This window comes from Pelodiscus sinensis, chromosome 2 (genome assembly GCF_049634645.1).
Source record: "Pelodiscus sinensis isolate JC-2024 chromosome 2, ASM4963464v1, whole genome shotgun sequence".
Lineage (NCBI taxonomy): Eukaryota > Metazoa > Chordata > Testudines > Trionychidae > Pelodiscus > Pelodiscus sinensis.
In genome coordinates, this window is record NC_134712.1 from 242734612 (window position 1) to 242754048 (window position 19437).

General features: G+C 42.3%; 1 protein-coding gene across 3 annotated transcripts in view; it reads right to left on the reverse strand.

Annotated features, from left to right (window-relative positions):
- Window positions 1-19437, reverse strand: part of DPP6 (dipeptidyl peptidase like 6) — an 865367-nt gene that overhangs the window by 647371 nt on the left and 198559 nt on the right. Inside the window, exon 1 of one of the 3 annotated variants that reach the window (XM_075922771.1) lies at window positions 506-1714. The exons of the other annotated variants lie outside the window; for them this stretch is intronic. Coding sequence (XP_075778886.1) covers window positions 506-703 — 198 coding nt within the window. The 5' untranslated portion in view covers window positions 704-1714. Of the gene's footprint in view, window positions 1-505; window positions 1715-19437 lie in introns of those variants that run through there. 3 annotated transcript variants of the gene reach the window in all.

A 19437-nucleotide genomic window follows, 5' to 3' on the forward strand; every position in this document is an offset into this window, starting at 1 on the left:
GCAAGGCATTGAAACCGCTGCTCCCCGCCGCAGCAGGGGAGGCGCGGCGAGGGAAGTTTGCACTCCGACCCGTTCCCCGGGCCGCGGCTCGTCCTCCCTGGCGCTCACCGGGAGTTTCGAGCAAAACCAAAACAAAAATGGCCGCGCCGGGTGCCAAGTTCTCCCCGGCCGGGCTCTGGAGCTGGGCAGGCGGGGCAAAGCCAGGCTTTTTGCCCCCAGCCATAAAAGTTGTAGCCTCGCTCAGAGGGGACTCGAGGCAGCTTCCCGGGCCGGTTTCCAGGCAGCAGCCACGGCAAGAAGCCCGAGCTTCCAACCCCGACGCGGTGACTCCCAGACAGGGTCCCCGGGACAGCGGGAGCCGGGGGGGCATTAATAAAGCACCGTCTTGCGGGGCGCAGGGGGAGGTAGGGAGGCAGCCAAGCATCCGGGACCTGCCGCCAGACCCCCAGCCGCGCGCGAGAGCCAGACCCCCAGACCCAACCCCAGAGCAGGCTGGGGGGCTTACATCTTCCTCCTCGCCGTCGCCGCGGGGCTGGTACTGGAAGCGGGCTCGGCTCTCCTGTTGCGGCGGACGGGCGGTCTTGCCGGCAGCGCTGTCCTCCTCGGGGCACGGCGCACCCAGAAGGTGACTCGCCTCGGGCGGCGTGGGGAAGGAGCGGGAGGTGTTGATCTTCCCGCTGAATCTCTGGTACAGCGAAGCCATGAAGTCAGTCCGGAGAGGGGCGGGGGGGCAAGAGACACGCGTGGGGAGCGGGGGGTTACAGCGCGCGACACACAGGGGAGCTCTTCGCCGCCGCGCATCCGTGGAGCTGGGGTGGAGGGGGGAGCGAGGGAGGCAGCATCTTTATTTCTCCCCGTCCGTCCGTCCTTCCACCACAGCCCGGGAGGGAGGGGGGCTTAAAAACACCAGCAGGCCCCAGGAGTGTTGCACCAGCCGAGCTTGCTGCGAGCCACCCGGAGAAGCAGAACCCCAGCTAATGGCGCCGGAGAGGAGCGGTGCTAAACGGGGCTGGGGTGCAGGGGCAGGCGGCCGAGCCTGCGGTCAGAGCCTCCCCGGGCTGGCCAGGCGGCTCCGAGGTCGCCTGGCAAGAGCGCGAGCGGAGCAGGCTGCGAACTGGGGAGCCTCATTCAAAGCACGTTGCTCTTCTGGGCAGGGAGGGCGGGCTCCGCTCCCGCTGGCTTTTCGGGAAAGAACTTGCAAAGGAGCAACAGACACCTGATCGCAGCCGGGGGCAGGAGGCGGGACCCAGCGGCGCGGAGCTGGGAGCCTGACGAGGTTTCTACGCCTGACAACCCAGCTGGAGTCGCAGCGATGCCCCCTCGCTGGTGCCGAGCCGGCGAGCAAGCCGCTTCCCCACTTTCAGGGCGCTTTGATCTCTGGTGCGGGCAATGAAGCAGCGACCCAGCCTTCCGAAACTAGCCGGGGGTGGGGGGACTTCCCAGCCCCCACCCTCAGCCTCTTCGCGATTTATTTTCTTTTATGAAATCCAGTAAATTGTGCCTCTTACTATTTTTGTATTAATTCATTTTGCTGCATTAAAACGTGCTTCAGCGCCCCTCTGTGGAAAACCACCCGAACTGTGCTCCTAGCCAGAGGAGCCAGATAAACAAATGGGAACTATCGAGCTAAAAACTGCCTAGAGTGGCGGGCGAAAACTGCGAGAGGGGTCTCTCGCTGTAGCCACCCTCGCCCCTTTTCACTTCGAAACAATACGAGCTGGACCTTGTGCGGTGTTAATTTTAAGGCTAAACGGGGCCACTAATTAATGCGCTTTTACAGCTAGTGGAGGAGAAAATGTGCACCTGATTAAAGTGGACACGAGAGAATCTGCAATGGGCGCCCAACATGTTTCCAATGTCATTACTTTAGCAGAGAGGGTTACAATTCATCTTCTCTGAGCATCAGGCTCCTGGGTTTCCATAGCAACGGATGCTTAGGTTTAAGTCGGAGGCCAAGGAGAGAGAAGCCAGAATTGTCATCTCCTTCCCTTCCTTTATCAGAAGTCTTCTCTTTCTTTTTGATGATATCCTAATCCAAGTTAACCAACAACTATTAGACAAACAACACACAACATAAGCTATATCTGTCTGTGCCTACATACAGATCACACAAGCTCTTTAGAAAATCTTTTCCCTCTTTTATAGTTAGAGGGAATAGATTCAATGGGGGAAATTATTCCTTTTTAAACTCTTAGATCTTACTTAACTTTTTATTGATTACATCAATAACTCCACAATCCACTTATTTTTAAATAATGTAAAACCTATAGTGTGAAGAAAAATAAGCAATGTTTCAATTAACCTGCTTTTCTCTGTTAAAATACCATTTAATCATCAATCACTTCATACCCAACCAATTTTCATGCACTTTTTTTATGTCTTCAAAGTCAGACATGGAAAGTCATAACATTTAGATGAAAAGGAACCCTTAGCTCATCAGGAGGGGAGAGAAAAACACATGCGGTGCTTCCTTCCTGACTGCACTTGAAAGAAAAAAAATAATCATGTTGATCTTCAGAACTTAGATCCTGACATTTAATTAAAACTGAAGCTGAACTCATGACTCTTGGAAGTAAAAGTCTTGTTATGCATTGTACCACAATTACCTAAATGTAACCAATACAACTTTCTATAGGTCAGTGGTCTTCTTGGTTGATTCATGGTTCTATCACCAGTGAACTGAAAATTAGTTCAGAGTCCTTGTGAATTTCCTCATTTAAATCTCATTATGATCACTGAAAAATTGCATTGACAAGTCAGTAAACTCTTCTGAGATTTTATGACTAATTGGAACTATTAGCAACAACCACCAATGAAAAAGGGTATAAAAGGAAAAAAATAGTTGTTGTTGTTTTAAATGAGCATAAAGGAAGCATCAAATTCAACAATAACAAAGCAAAAATTGCACCAAAATCATGAATGATTGCATAAAAGTGAGAAAAATAATTGATGACACAGGAAAAAAGAACATACATCTGGTCTCATCCACAATTTAAAGGGGAAAGTTTAACATCCCTGAACAGCTCATATAATTTCAATAGCTTTCTAGTATTCTTAAAATTCTTGATAATTGAAATTTCATGTGTTCAAATTTGGACTGTATGTGTGGTACATATGTGTGTTTGAACATACACATAAAACACTGCATTAAAAGAGCATTCCGACTGCAAAGTCAAATACTCTAAAATTAGGAAATACCAAAATTAATTCCTGATCCTGTACTTCTTATGTGCAGATGAATTTCCAACCCTCTGTGGAACACCACCATCTTCCAAGGGTTCTATTTAGAGCAGGGATGTTTGCCAATGCACAAGAAGTCTCAGGATTTGGATGTACAGCTGCCTTTGTAACCTAACATAAGCCCTCTTGTGCATATACATTATGATTAGGTTTGGAAGGATTAGATTTTTATCAGTAAATGTCAATATACATTGACTTCACTATACCCCTACAAACCAACAAAAATGTTTCCATCAACACTAACTGAAATTTACAATAGACAATGTAACAAAAAGTGCAGCTTCAAAAGTTTAAATTGTGAATATTTAGTTGGTACATTTTGACATGCGATGTTGACCATTTGTGTTTAATGGTTATAATGCTTTAACTTCTTGAATCCCAATATTAATGGTCATTAAGTAATTGTTGTCTGACCTTCCATGTTGTCTGACCCACCCCCCAACAATTTCCCCACTCTGAAAATGTGTCTGTACAATGTAAAAATGCTACAAAATAATATTATTCATTACAATTATTAACAAGCTAAACACTGAATTCTGCCAAGCCTAATGATTATATCTTGTCCATGTTGCAAAACCAAGGAAAGAACCCAGTACTGCTAAGTCTCAGTTCAATACCTGAAACTTAGTGTTCCCTTTTTCTTCTTTCAATTCTCTGCCTCATTTACTGCTCTGTTGTGCCTGACTGTGCACTGAGTGAGATTGGTCTATGTATGTGATTATATAATGAAACAGTGTATCATAATGAATATGTACCATGGTGGCACAAAGAACAGGACAGCCCGCCCCCCTTCAAAGGAAAAAGTACTAGAGTTTGAAAGATAATATCCAAGTGGCAATAAATAACTCCTATACAGATATTGCATAAATGGGGTTTCATTACAGAAAGAGAGCAAGTCAGCTTGGGAGGTTATTTTTGGTAATGAAAGTAATTTATGTTGTGAAATAAACTTGGAAGTCAAATATAAAAGTTTCCAAAACAACAATTACTGGGATCTGAGGTATTTAATTAATCTTCTTCAAAAAAATCCTGTCCTTCCCCTTCCCTGTCCTTTGTCCCCTGGGAACAAAACTAAATAAGACCCTTAAAAACAAATATGATTCCTCCCAAACACCTCCTGGTTATCTAGTCTGGGATACAATATTGCATACAGAACAAAAGTACCTACTTAGTAACATATCCTTCAATATTTATGAAGTAGATATTCTAATATGTATTAATGACATTCTTAAAGCTACAGAAGGATTGGCATTCCCTTAATTTCATTTTAAGCAGAGCAAATGATCTAAAAGGTGAATACAGTCGAACCTCTCAGTAATGATCAGAATGTAACTAAATATAACAACCCTGAAACAGGGAAATACACACCACAGTAACATTTAACTGCAAGAAGGGGAACTACACACAATTTAAAAAGGTAGTTAAATGGAAGTTAAAAGGACAGTCACAAAAGTGAAATGTGTGAAAGCTAAATAGAAAATACTAGAAAAAGAAACACTATTTTCCCTCACAGTAAAAAAAAAATCAAAACCAAAAAAACAGTAAGAAGATCAAAAATTCTTGTGACTAATCAATTGAGTAAAAGAGGTAGTCAGAGGCAAAGACATCCTTTAAAAACCAGGAATCAAATCCTAGTGAGAAAAATAGAAAAAAGCATAAACTCTTACTTGCAAGAGTGTACAAAGACAAAAAGTAGGTCAAAAGAATCCAAAGATTAACTATGAAAATGCATAAAAACTGAACAGCAAAAAATGTAAGTACATTAGAAGCAGGAAGCTGGGCAAACAATCAGTGGGGCCACTGGATGATCAATGTGCTAAAGGAGCATTAAAAAAGGCAAGGCCTTTGAAGAGAAACTACATTAATTCTTTACATCAGTCTTCACTGCAGACGATTCCCATATTTGAGCCATTCTTTGTAGATGACATGTCAGGACTGAGGCATCACTAGAGGAGATTTTGGAAAAAATTGATAAATTGAACTGTAATAAGCCACCAGAACCAAATTGTTCCACAGAACTCAGATACAAAATTGCAGAATTAAAAGGTACCTAAAAGGATGTTACAAGGAGGAGGGAGAAAATTGTTCTCCTTGGACTCTGATTATAGGACAAGAAGCAATTGGATTAAATTACAGCAAAGGAGGTTTAGGTTGGACATCAGGAAAAACTTCCTAGCTGTCAGGGTGGTTAAGAACTGGAATAAATTGCCTAGGGAAGTTGTGGAATATCCATCACTGGAGATATTTAAGAGGTGAAACATTTGTCAGGGATGATTTAGATCAGTATTTCTTAAACTTTTTAAGACTGAGGAACACTAAACAGTATTTTTTTTTATAGGGAACACCAAGGATTTTTTTGTTCAGGAAAAAAAAAAGCCCCAATGGAAAAGTTAATCTCCCCACCACCCCAAAAAAGAGGCTTGTCCCTTTAAGCCATTTTGAATTCTGTTCTCTCTGCAGCATACCTCGGACTGCCTCATGGCACACTTTAAGAAATGCTGATCTAGATGGTACTTGATCCTGCAGTGAGGGCAGGGGACTGGATGTGATGACCTTTCTAAGTTACTTCCAATGGTAGTATTCTGTGATTCTATGAACTAGTAACTGTGAAAGGTAACCTATCACTTAATCAGCTTTTGTATAACATGACTTGAGGGTAAAAGGCTGCAGCGGCTATCCTGGCAATTACAGTCCAATATGCCTAACTCCAGGACCAGACAAAATTCATTGAAAATATCAGATAAAAGTGCAGCAGCAGTCAAAACCAAAACAAAAAACTATGTTAGGAACCATTAAGAAAATAATAGATTTTAAGACAGAAAATATCATGCCACCTTATAAAGCCATGGTATGCCCACACCTTGAATATTGCTTGCAGTTCTGATCACCCTAATCTCAAAAAATACATTAGAACTGGAAAAGATATATAGAAAAACAAGAAAAATGATAAGGGATGTAGAATAGCTTCCATGTATGGACAGACTAAAGATTGCGACTGTTCATTTTAGAAAGTGAAAACTAAAGGGAGACAAGATAGAGGTGTCAGAAAAAAATCACGAAAGATGTGAAGAAATAGTGTTATTTATCCCTTCACATAACACAATAACAAGAGATCACTCAACGGAATGAATAAGAATGTTTAAAACAAACATAAGGAAGTACTTCTTCACACAGTATACAGTCAACCTGTGAAAGTTATTGCCAGGGGATACTGTGAAGGCAAAAAGTATAACTGGGTTCAAAAAAGAGTTAGATGAGTTCATGGAAGACAGATCCATCAATGGCGGTTAGTCAAGACGGTCAAGAATGCAAACCCATATTCTGAGTGTCCCTAAACCTCTGAGTGCCAGAAGCTGGGAGTAGACAAGATGGGATGGATCATTCGATAATTCCCTGGTTCTATTCAATCTATTCAGTGCTGTCCACTGTCTGAAGACAGGATACCAAGGGATCATTGGTCTGATTCAATTTGAGTCCTACCAGTATTAGGCTCAACTTAATTTCTGATGGCCTAAGACTGACTGACTTTTAGGGCTATATAGAAGACATCTTTTTTCTGCAAGACTTCTCAAAATAGCATTTTCAGGGAAAAAAGACCTTAGTATTCTTTCTCCTCTGCTTTTAGTATTACTTTTATTCCTCACGATGACTAAGTTTAAGGATTGTAAACAGAAGTTCTTAATGTTTCACCTTCATTTTTTTTAAAATGGCTGTCTCTATTTACTTGTGAACTTGACATCCAGACACCACAGCATATGTTGAATGAAAACGGATACATCTAAACAACAGCGCTTCCTATTATTTTCATATGTTCATAGTCACAAGTAGTAAGACACTATTTTTAAGGGGAAACACTAACATGACTTTTCAGTTGGGACCTGTCATGTTGCAAACACATTTCATCCTGAGGCAGAATGGCTCAATGGCCACAGTCTATAACACAGCCATGTGGTTCAAGGCAGCATCATCTAATGGCTAGAGTCAATAAGAGTCCATAACACAACCCTGGGATATGGGGGCAGCACAGCCTAATGGCTAGAGTTACAGGGATTTGGAACAGCAGCCCCGGTAGCAGGGTCCGGGTCTGTCCTTCTCAACCGGACCCCGACCCTATTAGTGACAGTGAATCTGACTTGCTCAGCAGGGAATCTGACTGCAACAGATTGAGCTCACTCAGGTGGGAGAAACCGCTTGTGCACCCTCCGTGGGTCACTTCCTACCAAATCTAGAGTTGGAGTGCTTCACATACTTTCCAGGTCATCTGGTTCTGTAGAGTCTGGGTTTCTGGCTAGTCCACCTCTGGAGCAACTCTAGAAGGTCCTTCCTCTCTAACATCCAGCCCAAACTGAGCTGAGTTGTTCCCTCTGAAGCTGCTCCAGCCCTTGGTGCATTTCCAGAGTGGCTGGGGAATGGGACTTCCACTGCCCACAGGGCATTACGCCCGCCTGGCCACTGCAGGGTATGCACACCCCATCACAGGCCAACTGGTATTTCAAGATAGAAAAAAAAACCCTTTCTAACTAGTCATTTTATAGAAGGTCTTAGTTTGCATGAAAACAAAGTATTTATGATTTAAGCTATGGCTAGTACACATCACCGGGACTTAGGGTATGTCTACACTACCCCGCTAGTTCGAACTAGCGGGGTAATGTATGCATACCGCACTTGCTAATGAAGCACGGGATTTGAATTTCCCGGGCTTCATTAGCATAAGCGGGGAGCCGCCATTTTTAAATCCCCGCTGCTTCGAACCCCGTGTAGCGCGGCTACATGGGGCTCGAACTAGGTAGTTCGGACTAGGGTCCTATTCCGAACTACCGTTACTCCTCGTGAAACGAGGTGTACCGGTAGTTCGGAATAGGCACCCTAGTCCGAACTACCTAGTTCGAGCCCCGTGTAGCCGCGCTACACGGGGTTCGAAGCAGCGGGGATTTAAAAATGGCGGCTCCCCGCTTATGCTAATGAAGCCCGGGAAATTCAAATCCCGGGCTTCATTAGCAAATGCGGTATGCATACATTACCCTCCTAGTTCGAACTAGGAGGGTAGTGTAGACATACCCTCTGTGTCCTTAATATAATAAGTTTTATGCTTATTGTGGTTAGATTATGTCAATAAGTTTTCTTTCTTTCTTCCTTTCTTTCTCTTGGAGGCCTAATGTTTATTAAAATGTAGCTTTGTCCACCAATTACAGGTCGATCCTCTCTAGTTGAGCACCCTTAGGACCTGACCTTTGCTGAACCAGAGAATTTGCCAAACCATGGGAGGTCAATGTTGTCTAGCAGCATTGCCAACACTTCCGCTGCTTACTAGGATCTTAGAAGACATTTAGGGGTAAATTAAAGCTAAATAACAGCACAGAACACTGAGAGCCTGGATGGATGGCTGTAAACAAACTTTATGGGACCACAGGAAACTTGGCTATGCCCATGACAAGTGGACATCCAGCTAAAATCACGCAGGACCACAGATGTTGCTGGATTAGAGAGGTTCAGCCTATAGATGGACATTAGTTTTAGCCTAGGCTATACCACTAATTTTATGGCATGAGGCTAACTGCTCTGCAAAAGTCTCATCAATGGTTCACTTGGCAAATAGAGAGTTCTCCTCTAGTGTCATGTGCCACCATAAAATTCGTAGCTGTTCTTACACAGGATCTCATTTACCTAGAGATAAATAAAAAAATACTGCAAGAGATGTTAAATACCAACTTCTCAAACATGAAACAGATTTTTTGTACTCCTATAAGAATTTATTTTTCTTAGATAAAACTTTCAATGTATGAAACTTTAATGGCGCTTATGCCAGCTATTTATTTGTGATTTTGTGCCTTCTAAAAAAACAGAAGAACACAATCTCTCTTTTCTGTGACAAATGAGTACTGTGTACCAGATTAACAATCTCTGGGGACATACTTGCTCCAGTTTTTATCTAATAGCTGTGCTGGGAAGAGCAAACAGGTGGCTTTTAGCTGACACTTAGACCCCATTTCTGAAGTTTAGGGAAACACAGGACTTTGGACAAATGCACAAAGCTCACACTGATTTTGCTGAAGACTAGGGGGAAATGTGCTGCTTGAGAGAGGCATACAATACTCTTCAGCTTCTCTTTCTATAGCATTTTTGGGCACACTGCATCACAAGCCAATATCACATTTAAATAATTTTTATATAGACAAGCAGCTGGGGACAGCACTGATTCAGGGAGATAAATGGGAAGGACAAAGGAAGTATTTGTCCCAGGCTGCGGGGTTAATCAGACAAGTAATAATTCCTCGTTTATGGCTGCATATAAATGCTTCTGATCCTGAATGGAGAGGTACATTTGGGAAAGAATATTTTTCCACGGCTTCAGTGGTCCACTGGGTGGAGAGGCAGAACTGCCCATGGGGGAGAAAAAGGTTTGGGAATAGGCAATTCAAGGTGTATTAGAACAAGAGGCTCCAGGATTCAGAGTGAGGGTGGAAACAGGTAGATGAGCTCCAACAGAGGTAGGATATAAAAAATAGAAGAGGGGAAGGGGTTGGGAGCAGCTGAGGATGAAGTAACAAACCTAAAAGCAGAAGGTGATGAGGACTATGGATGATGCAGGGGAAGGAATTGGTTAACTGCACAAAAGAATGGTAAAGAAGCAACAGAGGTGAATTTTAGGGAGGAAGGCAAGGCAGGAGCAGCTGTACCTAGCTTCCCCCCACCTCAGACCCTAGCATGTTTAGCCCCTAAAGTCTTCATATATTTCTAAGATTAAGTGCTGCTTTTCCTATTGCAACAATTTCTAAGGCATGGCCTCTTCCAATTTTTGCCACCCTGAAAAACTTCAGGTTTCCTGCAATGGGCAAATGCCACGTGTATAGGCTAACTCTGAATAGCACTCATGGAAAGTTGATGCAAGACATGAACAACTGAGAGAAAATACATACAAAAGAACATGAGAACGGCCGTACGTGGACAGACCAAAGGTCCATCTAGCCCAGTAGCCTGTCTGCCGACAGTGGCCAGCACCAGGTGCCCCAGAAAGGGTGGACCAAACACAATGATCAAACGATTTGTCTCCTGCCGTCCATCTCCAGCCTGGGATACCATTTCTATCCCCTGGCTAATAGTCTTTTATGGACCTAACCTCCATGAAATTATCTAGCTTCTCTTTAAACTCTGTTATAGTCCTAGGCTTCACAGCCTCCTCTGGCAAGGAGTTCCACAGGTTGACTACACGCTGTGTGAAGAAGAACTTTCTTTTATTAGTTTTAAACCTGCTACCCATTAACTTCATTTGGTGTCCTCTAGTTCTTCTATTACGGGAACTAATACATAACTTTTCTTTATTCGCCCTCTCCACACCACTCATGATTTTATATACCTCTATCATATCCTCCCTCAGTCTCCTCTTTTCTAAACTGAAAAGTCCCAGTTGTTTTAACCTCTCTTCATATGGGACCCGTTCCAAACCCCTAATCATTTTAGTTGCCCTTTTCTGAACCCTTTCTAAGGCCAAAATATCTTTTTTGAGGTGAGGAGACCACATCTCTACGCAGTATTCAAGATGTGGGCGTACCATAGTTTTATACAGGGGCAGTAAGATATTCTGTCGTATTTTCTATCCCTTTCTTAATAATTCCTAACATCCTATTTGCCTTTTTGACCGCCGCTGCACACTGTGTGGAAGTTTTCAGAGAACTATCCACAATAACTCCAAGATCTCTATCCTTATTAGTCATAGCCAAATTAGCCCCCATCATGCTGTACGTATAGTTGGGGTTATTTTTCCCGATGTGCATTACTTTACACTTATCCACATTAAATTTCATTTGCCATTTTGTTGCCCAATCACTCAGTTTGGTGAGATCTTTTTGGAGTCCCTCACAGTCTGCTTCTGTCTTGACGATCCTAAACAGTTTGGTATCATCCACAAACTTTACCACCTCACTGCTTACCCCTTTCTCCAGATCATTTATGAATAAGTTGAACAGGATTGGTCCCAGGAAAGACCCTTGGGAACACCACTAATTACCCCTCTCCAATCTGAAAATTTACCGTTTATTCCTACCCTTTGTTTCCTGTCTTTTAACCAGTTCTCAATCCATGAAAGGACCTTCCCTCTTATCCCATGGCAATGTAATTTATACAAGATCCTCTGGTTAGGGACCTTGTTGAAGGCTTTCTGAAAATCTAAGTATACTTTATCTACTGGATCCCCCTTGTCTGCATGTTTGTTAACCCCTTCAAAGAACGCTAATAGATTAGTAAGACATTATTTCCCTTTATAGAAACCATGTTGACTTTTGCCCAACAAATTATGTTCTTCTACATGCCTCACAATTTTATTCTTTAGTATTGTTTCGACTAATTTGCCCAGTACTCAAGTTAGACTTACTGGTCTGTAATTGCCAGGATTGCCTCTAGAGCCCTTTTTAAATATTGGTGTCACGTTAGCTACCTTCCAGCATTAGGTACGGAAGCCGATTTAAAGGACAGGTTACAAACTACAGAGAATAGTTCAGCAATTTCCCATTTGAGTTCTTTTAGAACCCTTGGGTGAATGCCATCCTGTCCCGGATATTTGTGAACATTAAGTTTTTCTATTTGTTCCAAAACCTCCTCTAATGACACTTCAATCTGGGACAGTTCCTCGGATTCATCACATACAACTGACCTCTTCACAGGACAGCCAAAATCTTAAAATATTGTTACTTATGTATGTATGGATCCAGAAGTTCTTGATCTTTTCAAGCTTTTGTATCCTTTTCAGGAGTCTGATTTGTCTTGTATTCTCCCAAGTTTCACCTCACTTAAAAACAGCTTGCTTACAAAATCACACATAATACAAAAGTGTCAGCATGCTGTTACATGTAAGGTTGCTCACTGCCTCATTTTCACCATATCATTATAAAATAAATTGATTAGAATATAAGAATTATACTCATGGTTCAGTGTAATCTTTGAGTCTGTTTTTCACTTGTGTGTGTCATCATTTTGGGAAGCAGTGAAGCAACAGCAACAATTAAGTTTTTCTACACATTGAGTTTGTTTCTGCTTTTTGTTTTGATGGCAGGCATAGCAGAAAAGGAGACTTCACAAAGAAATGTTGACCCAAAAGGTAACAGAGCATCCAAAGCCTGGTTCCCAAGGTCACTGTACTCTTTTTGTACTAAACACCAGAACTGGGCTCTTGTGAAGTCATTACACTTCATTTGCAGACTGTGGTCTGAGGACAGCTCAAAAGATTTTCTTGGTGACTGGCAGAGAGCTTACTAGTTCTAACATCTGACAAAATGAATGGGTTCTTACCCAGTTGAGTTGAGCTGAGTTGTGTTCAATGGTGGGGAAATATCACTTGAACTCAGATGTCAAGTGGGCCAAATGATGTATATAGGAAGCTTCAGGTGCTGTTACAGAAATAGTTGAAAGCTTTTTTTTTCATATTTCATTTTAAGCTCTCAAATCTGGAACTCAGAAAGCTTCCTTCAAAAAAATTCTACTGGCTTACCCGCATGTACAACATATTTTGTCCTCAAATGTCATTGCAAATGCACCTTTTCATACTGTTATTTGAGAGAGCCTCTCCTGAAAGGGAACACAAAGCTTGAAGTGGATTGCAATTTGTAGATGTGAATCCAACAGAAACACATTCCTTGCAGAACTGAGGATGGGGTTTGTATTAGTCATTTTCAATTTCTTACAATTTTCACTGATGTTACTACTGCTTCCAGCTCCTTGGGTTTTTTGTTTTTTTAATCTATCCATTTTTACATTACAACGTCATCTACACCATGACAAGTTCAACATCATTAACATGTTTGCAAACATTAGCAAATGACATAAAAAACATGTCTAATACAGTATGTACATGCACTTTACATTATCGTATAATTGAGGGTATGTCTACACTACAAAGTTAGTTCGAACTAACTTTCATAGGCGCTACACTAGCACTCCGTTAGTTCAAATTTAATTCAAACTAGCGGAGCGCTTAGTTCGAACTAGGTAATCCTCATTCCACGAGGATTAAGCCTAGTTCGAACTAGCTAGTTCGAATTAAGGGGTGTGTAGCCCCTTAATTCGAACTAGTGGGAGGCTAGCCCTCCCCAGGTTTCCCTGGTGGCCACTCTGGCCAACACCAGGGAAACTCTACTGCCCCCCTCCCGGCCCCGGACCCCTTAAAGGAGCACAGGCTGGCTATGGTGCCCGTGCCAGGTGCAAGCCTGCCAGCACCCAGCCAGCAGACCCTGCACATGGCATGGATCGAGCCACCCACCCGGTGCCCCCCAGCCCTCCCCCTCTTCCTGGGACCAGGCTGGCGGCTCCCGGGAGCTTGCCCGGGACCGCAAGAGGCGGGCATCCGCCTGGGCTAGTGCGGACACCGTGTACCTCGTCCACGATCTCCGCACTAGGCACAGGAAAGTGGCTGGCTTGGGCAGGATAGCTGCCAGCTTGGCCACCCAGGAGCAGGTGTGCAAGAGAATCAAGGGGGTCCACTGAGACCCCCGACCCTGAGCCCTGAGCTTACAATGGCCATCCTGGGTCAGACCAAAGGTCCATCTAGCCCAGTAGCCTGTCTGCCGACAGCGGCCAACCCTAGGGACCCTGGAGGGGATGGACCGAAGACAGTGACCAAGCCATTTGTCTCGTACCATCCCTCTCCAACCTTCCACAAACCTTGGGCAGGGACACCACTCCTACCCCCTGGCTAATACCACTCCATGGACCCAACCTCCATGACTTGATCTCACTTCCCTTTAAACTCTGTTCCAGTTCTAGCCTTCACAGCCTCCTGCAGCAAGGAGTTCCACAGGTTGACTCTTTGCTTTGTGAAGAAGAACTTTCTGTTGTTAGTTTGAAGCCTGTTACCCATTCCTTTCCTTTGGTGTCCTCTAGTCCTTCTTTATGGGAACTAATGAAGAACTTTTCTGTATGCACCCTCTCCACCCCACTCATGCTTTTAGAGACCTCTATCCTGTCCCCCCTCCGTCTCCTCTTTTCTAAGCTGAAAAGTCCCAGTCTCTTTAGCCTCTCTTCATATGGGACCTGTTCCCAACCCCTGATCATTTTAGTTGCCCTCCCCTCCCCCAGCCTCTCTCTTCCCCTCTCCCACCTCCTTTTCCCAGTCTCCCCCAGTTTTGTTCAATAAAGACAGATTCCATTTTGGAAGACACGTTATCTTTATTTTGTACATCAAGAAGAGGGGCTAAGGAAGGGTAAGTGGAAGGAGGCGAGGGAGGAATGGGGCCACGAGCCCCCGATGGGGAGGACTGGGCTGGCTCTGCGGGCTCCTCGGGGTGGAAGCTCTCCTGCAGCCCCCCAATTGCCTCCTCTCCCCAGATGGCAGCCTGCGGCAAGTGCAGCCGGGCTGATGGCCAAGTGCTGTGATGTGCCCAGTGTGGGCACTCAGGGCACTCCAAGCCAGGACTGCTTTGCAAGCAGGGAACCCTGAGAACTGTCTGTCCGGGGTGAGGGTCGGGACCCTTTAAGCACAGCCCTCGGCTAGCCTGAGACAGCATCTCCATGCTCTAAGTCCTCCTCTTATGCCCTGCCGGCACTGCTTCCGGCTATCCTTAAGCCTGGTTCAGGGTCCACTTAATGTGGACGTGCTAGTTCGAATTAGCAAAACGCTAATTTGAACTAGTTTTTAGTTCTAGATGCGTTAGTTCGAATTAGCTTAGTTCGAATTAACTAATTCGAACTAAGTTAGTTCGAATTAATGTTGTAGTGTAGACGTACCCATAGAGACCAATATAAACATGACACTGTATGAAAATTTTTGTTTTTATTGACTTTGCTAGTATTTTATGTAGCTATAAGAGTTTTGCTGTATGAAGCCACAAAACTGTCATTAAGACAGACAGCCATACTAAATATTCCTGCCTTAAGATGAGGGGTTGTTAATAGATGACCTATGGAGGTCCCTTTCAATCCTCCATTTCCATTGTTATGAAGTACAGTTATGGAGAGATGCAGCTATCCTCACAGTACAAAAAATGTCTGAGTCTTTTGTGCAAGACCTAGGAAATGCTGGAACCTGCTCTCTAATATTCTTCATTATCTGACTGTACAGCAAAGTTTTGCCAATATTTGATGGTAAAATTGGGAACATGTAGCGGTGCCAACTTAGCTGCCTGATTAAGGGGATTACTGACAAAGATTATCAGTGGAAAATGATCAGGTGTTGCTTCATAAAGAAGCTGTAAAGGCTGAGGGGGCAGTTGTAGGACTGTGGGTTTTATCTCTCAAGCCTTATAAAGAATAGATGGGGAAATTCCATCTTATTCAATCTCTGTGAAGTTTTACACACTATCATGTTTGAGAAGTTCCTGCTTATTGTATAGCCTGGACCACTTCCATCCCTATTGCAGGAATACCACTGACATCATTCTTTCTATACTTACATTCTAAATTACCGACTAGACGCATGAACTGCATATGTGGATGCAGGGGCAGATGACAGTTTTGCGGGGCCCCGGGCAGCGTAATTCCACGGGGCCCCCCCTTTGCCACGGAGCATGCGCAGTGACACCATGCGCATGCGCAGCGGTGCCACCGCGCATGCGCGGGGCTTTCTGAAGCGCGGGGCCCAGAGCGGCCGCCCCGTTCACCCTGCCCTATATCCGCCCCTGTGTGGATACAGGTTTAGAGGGCTCTCCATCCTAGCACCTGTAATGTGTCTGGGCTTTTTTGTCTCTCCATTATGGAATGGCCTAGTGCTAACCCACTATCTTTTATCTATAATCAATATAACATTGGCAGCACAGAATAAATGGACTTCAGAGAAATTCTGATTTTGCCATCTGCCAAAAGGAAATTGCAAACAAAATAAAATTCTAGTGAAATGCAAGGGATTTAACCAGGCAACATTTCAAAGACATGCCAGAGCTATATAAAGGAACAGACAAGATATAAAATAGTTTTGTCTGAAGACTTCTTTTCTGTAATAAAAAAGATTTTCTTTAAACGGAATTGTGCTTCTCGGGACTTTTTGTCACCAAATCTTTAGCTGATAGACTAGACAGCTTTCTTGTTGAAGTAAAAGGAAGTAAACTGAATCTGTGAATGTCCAACTGAATATCAGATTGATATTTATATTAAAGAGAAGAAAGGTTAGTACTGGTATATGGTTTTTCCGGTCCATTCATCTCCATTAAAAGAAATGAATTAATCAATCTCTAAAGATTTTTCAATACATAAATTTTCCCATTTATTTAATTCCTGGTCACATGAGGCCCAAAACAACGCAAGACTGCTAAAGCTGGTTAAAGGGTTTGTTAATGTTTTTGGTCAATTGTTATTAAGTATTTGCAAATAAATTGCCTTATAAATGGGTGTGCAGCCAAATGTATTAATGTCTCATGGAACACAAAACATGGGAAGAAGAGTGAAATACTGATGGAAGATTATCTAGCCATCTCCTTTCCAGTTTAACAAAAGTTTATGAGCACAGGCAGAGCTGCACATCTGACTTAATGAACCTGAAAGTCACATAGGAGATTTAATTTCAAACAACTCATCTAAATCTTGTTGCACTTATTGTATCAGGATATATGCTTCCTTTTAAAAACTTACTCCTCTCCCTCAGAGTGAGGCAATGAAAGAGATTATGGGGCAGATTTCTAAAGGTTCAGACAGGTGAGAAGCAGCATTCTGAAATGCACTTAGGTTTTTTATAGCAATAGCAGTTAGGCATAAGGACAATTATGAAAATCTCAAAAAGGTACCTACTTTCATTTTAGGCACTTATCTTTAGGGGTCTGGTTCTATATGCCAAAGACAGGGAGATTTGACTTCCTCCTATTAGCCATACTAATGTACGTTTTACAGTCTAACCAAGCAATATGTTTTCTTACACAAACTCCCAAAACTTTATGAATCAAATTATGTTCTCAATTATGTGCTCCTTGGGTTTATCTTGACTGACTGGAATATGCAGTTAAAAACATAATTGAATTCCTGTGCATATAGCAATGGAATAGATGTCAATTAACATTAAAAATATTTCCAACCACAAAACACCACACTGTTGATGCAAAAATATTAACATTATAATAATTTATTCTTTTAACATTAGGTCTTTACAAATTTGCCTATGCGTTTGCTGAATTTTCAAGGAATGCTATTATTCTCACAGACACCCTTTTTGGAGAACATGGTAGCTCTCATGATTACATTTTAGTTGCTTATTTAATTATATGGACTCTTCAAGCTAATTAAGAAAATTCCTAGGAGAGTTGCATTTTCTGTCTACCAGGGACATGCCAAAAGAGTCAAAGAAGATAACACTGTTTCATAGGATCTATTTTGCATTATCATTCTCTGCTATTTTCTTCTATACTGTGTTTTGAAAGAAGCACATAAATGTTAGCTATTATAACTGAATTGTACAGAATATTTGATATGAGTGTTTAATTGAAAATTGCAAATTTACTGAAAATGGTAGGACATAAATCTAGCAACTATTTAGTCAAAGAAGCACAAAAATCTCTCTCTTCATTTAAGACACCAATATGGTCTAGAGATGATCGCTCTCTCAGGAAAATGGACTCTGTAAAATATTTGTTTGACAACAAACAGGCCTATAGCTATTTTCAGCCAAGAACCCGAAAGAGGCTTGCCTCATGAGACTTGTACTAAGTAAACATCATTAGCCTTAGTTTACAAATGAGAAACGGAGACATGAAGGAATTAAGTGATTTGTTCAGAATCTCACAAATCTGTACCAGAGCACAGAACCCTGATCTCTCATATTCTCATATCCTATTGACTCCCCCCTTCTTTGGGTACCAGAAAAAGGATTAAGTCCCTGGAGAGGATGTCATGAATATAGGATGCTACTAATTTTTTGAGGCAAGACTTTGTCCTCTTGTTGGTATTTACAAGAGGTAATTCAGAGTGTCAGAGGATTCAGGCTTGCTTATACAGGCAGCCAAAAGAGAGACGCTGAAATCACAGTGCTTCATAGGTGAACCTAACAAACTTCAATGAGACAGTAAAATTCATAAGTAACTGCAGTTAGATTCACTGAAACGGTGCAGCAAATGCACTGAGTTTCAGATGTGCTCTTGCCATCTCCAGTTTCTGCCATTCCTTCTGTCTCTGTCCTATGCATTAAAAAGTCCTAGCTTCTGTTTCTCTTTTTTCTCTGAAGTGTTATAAAGATCAGCATATTTGTATTTGCAAGCACAAAAAAGCAGCAGCACGTGTTCCCAATGGTACAAGAAATGTTTTATGTGCCACATAAAATCATCCGGCACTTCAAAAAAAGCTTTCCCATGTTTCCACTTTAGATTGCAGTTTCACTACAGGGCATCCCCGCTATAAGTTGCCCCAGTATACATCTGTTCCACACTAAAGTTGTTGAAAAAATTCCCCACTTTAAGTTGTTTCACTATAAGTCCAAGTTTTGTGGAATGTATCTTGGACTTATAGCAAGGACAGCCTGTAACTATAATCAATGGCTATTTTACCCAAACAAAGAGAGCAGGATCAGACTTTGGATCTAAACTGTTCAACACGAATGAAGCTTAATCACTTGCAGCCTGGATAAAAAGATTAGAAAAAGCTATACATAAAGATCAGCATCACCACTTGAGGGTGCTACTGTAGTTCTTAAATATTAACTCAAAAATGTGCTGCAAGACTGATCCTTGTACACAGAGTCACATTGTAGTAATTCAGCTAATCATTTCAATTTATTCACTTTAACATTTAGAATTAGTTTTTACAGCACAGGCTAGGGTTGGACAAAAGAGATTTTCATTTTAAAAGAGAATTTTAATTCAAAACCATTGCTGAGTGACCAGAATGACCAAAATGGGATTCTCCCCCTCTCTCTCTCTCTTTAATGGGATTACATATAAGAAAAAGGCAACATCAGTAATGCACCATGGATACAATTCCATGCTTCAGAAATTCATCATAAATATAAATTCTGAAGGTAAGTGAAAGTATTCCCTCAAATGCCATAATATATAATATTTCCAATACATCGATTTTTCTATAAACTAGTATAGAGTAGGGCATTTGAATAGTCTCTACTATAGGAAATAAATAGGACCAGTCCCTGCAGGAGACATATTGAATATTCGATAAAAACAAAAAACAAGATAAACACAGCGGATAAGGATTTAAAATGGACACAACTGCCTATCCCAATGGTTTGAGTCAAATCTCAGCCCCCTGCCCTGAATCTTTGTACAGGGTGAAACTCTCTTAACC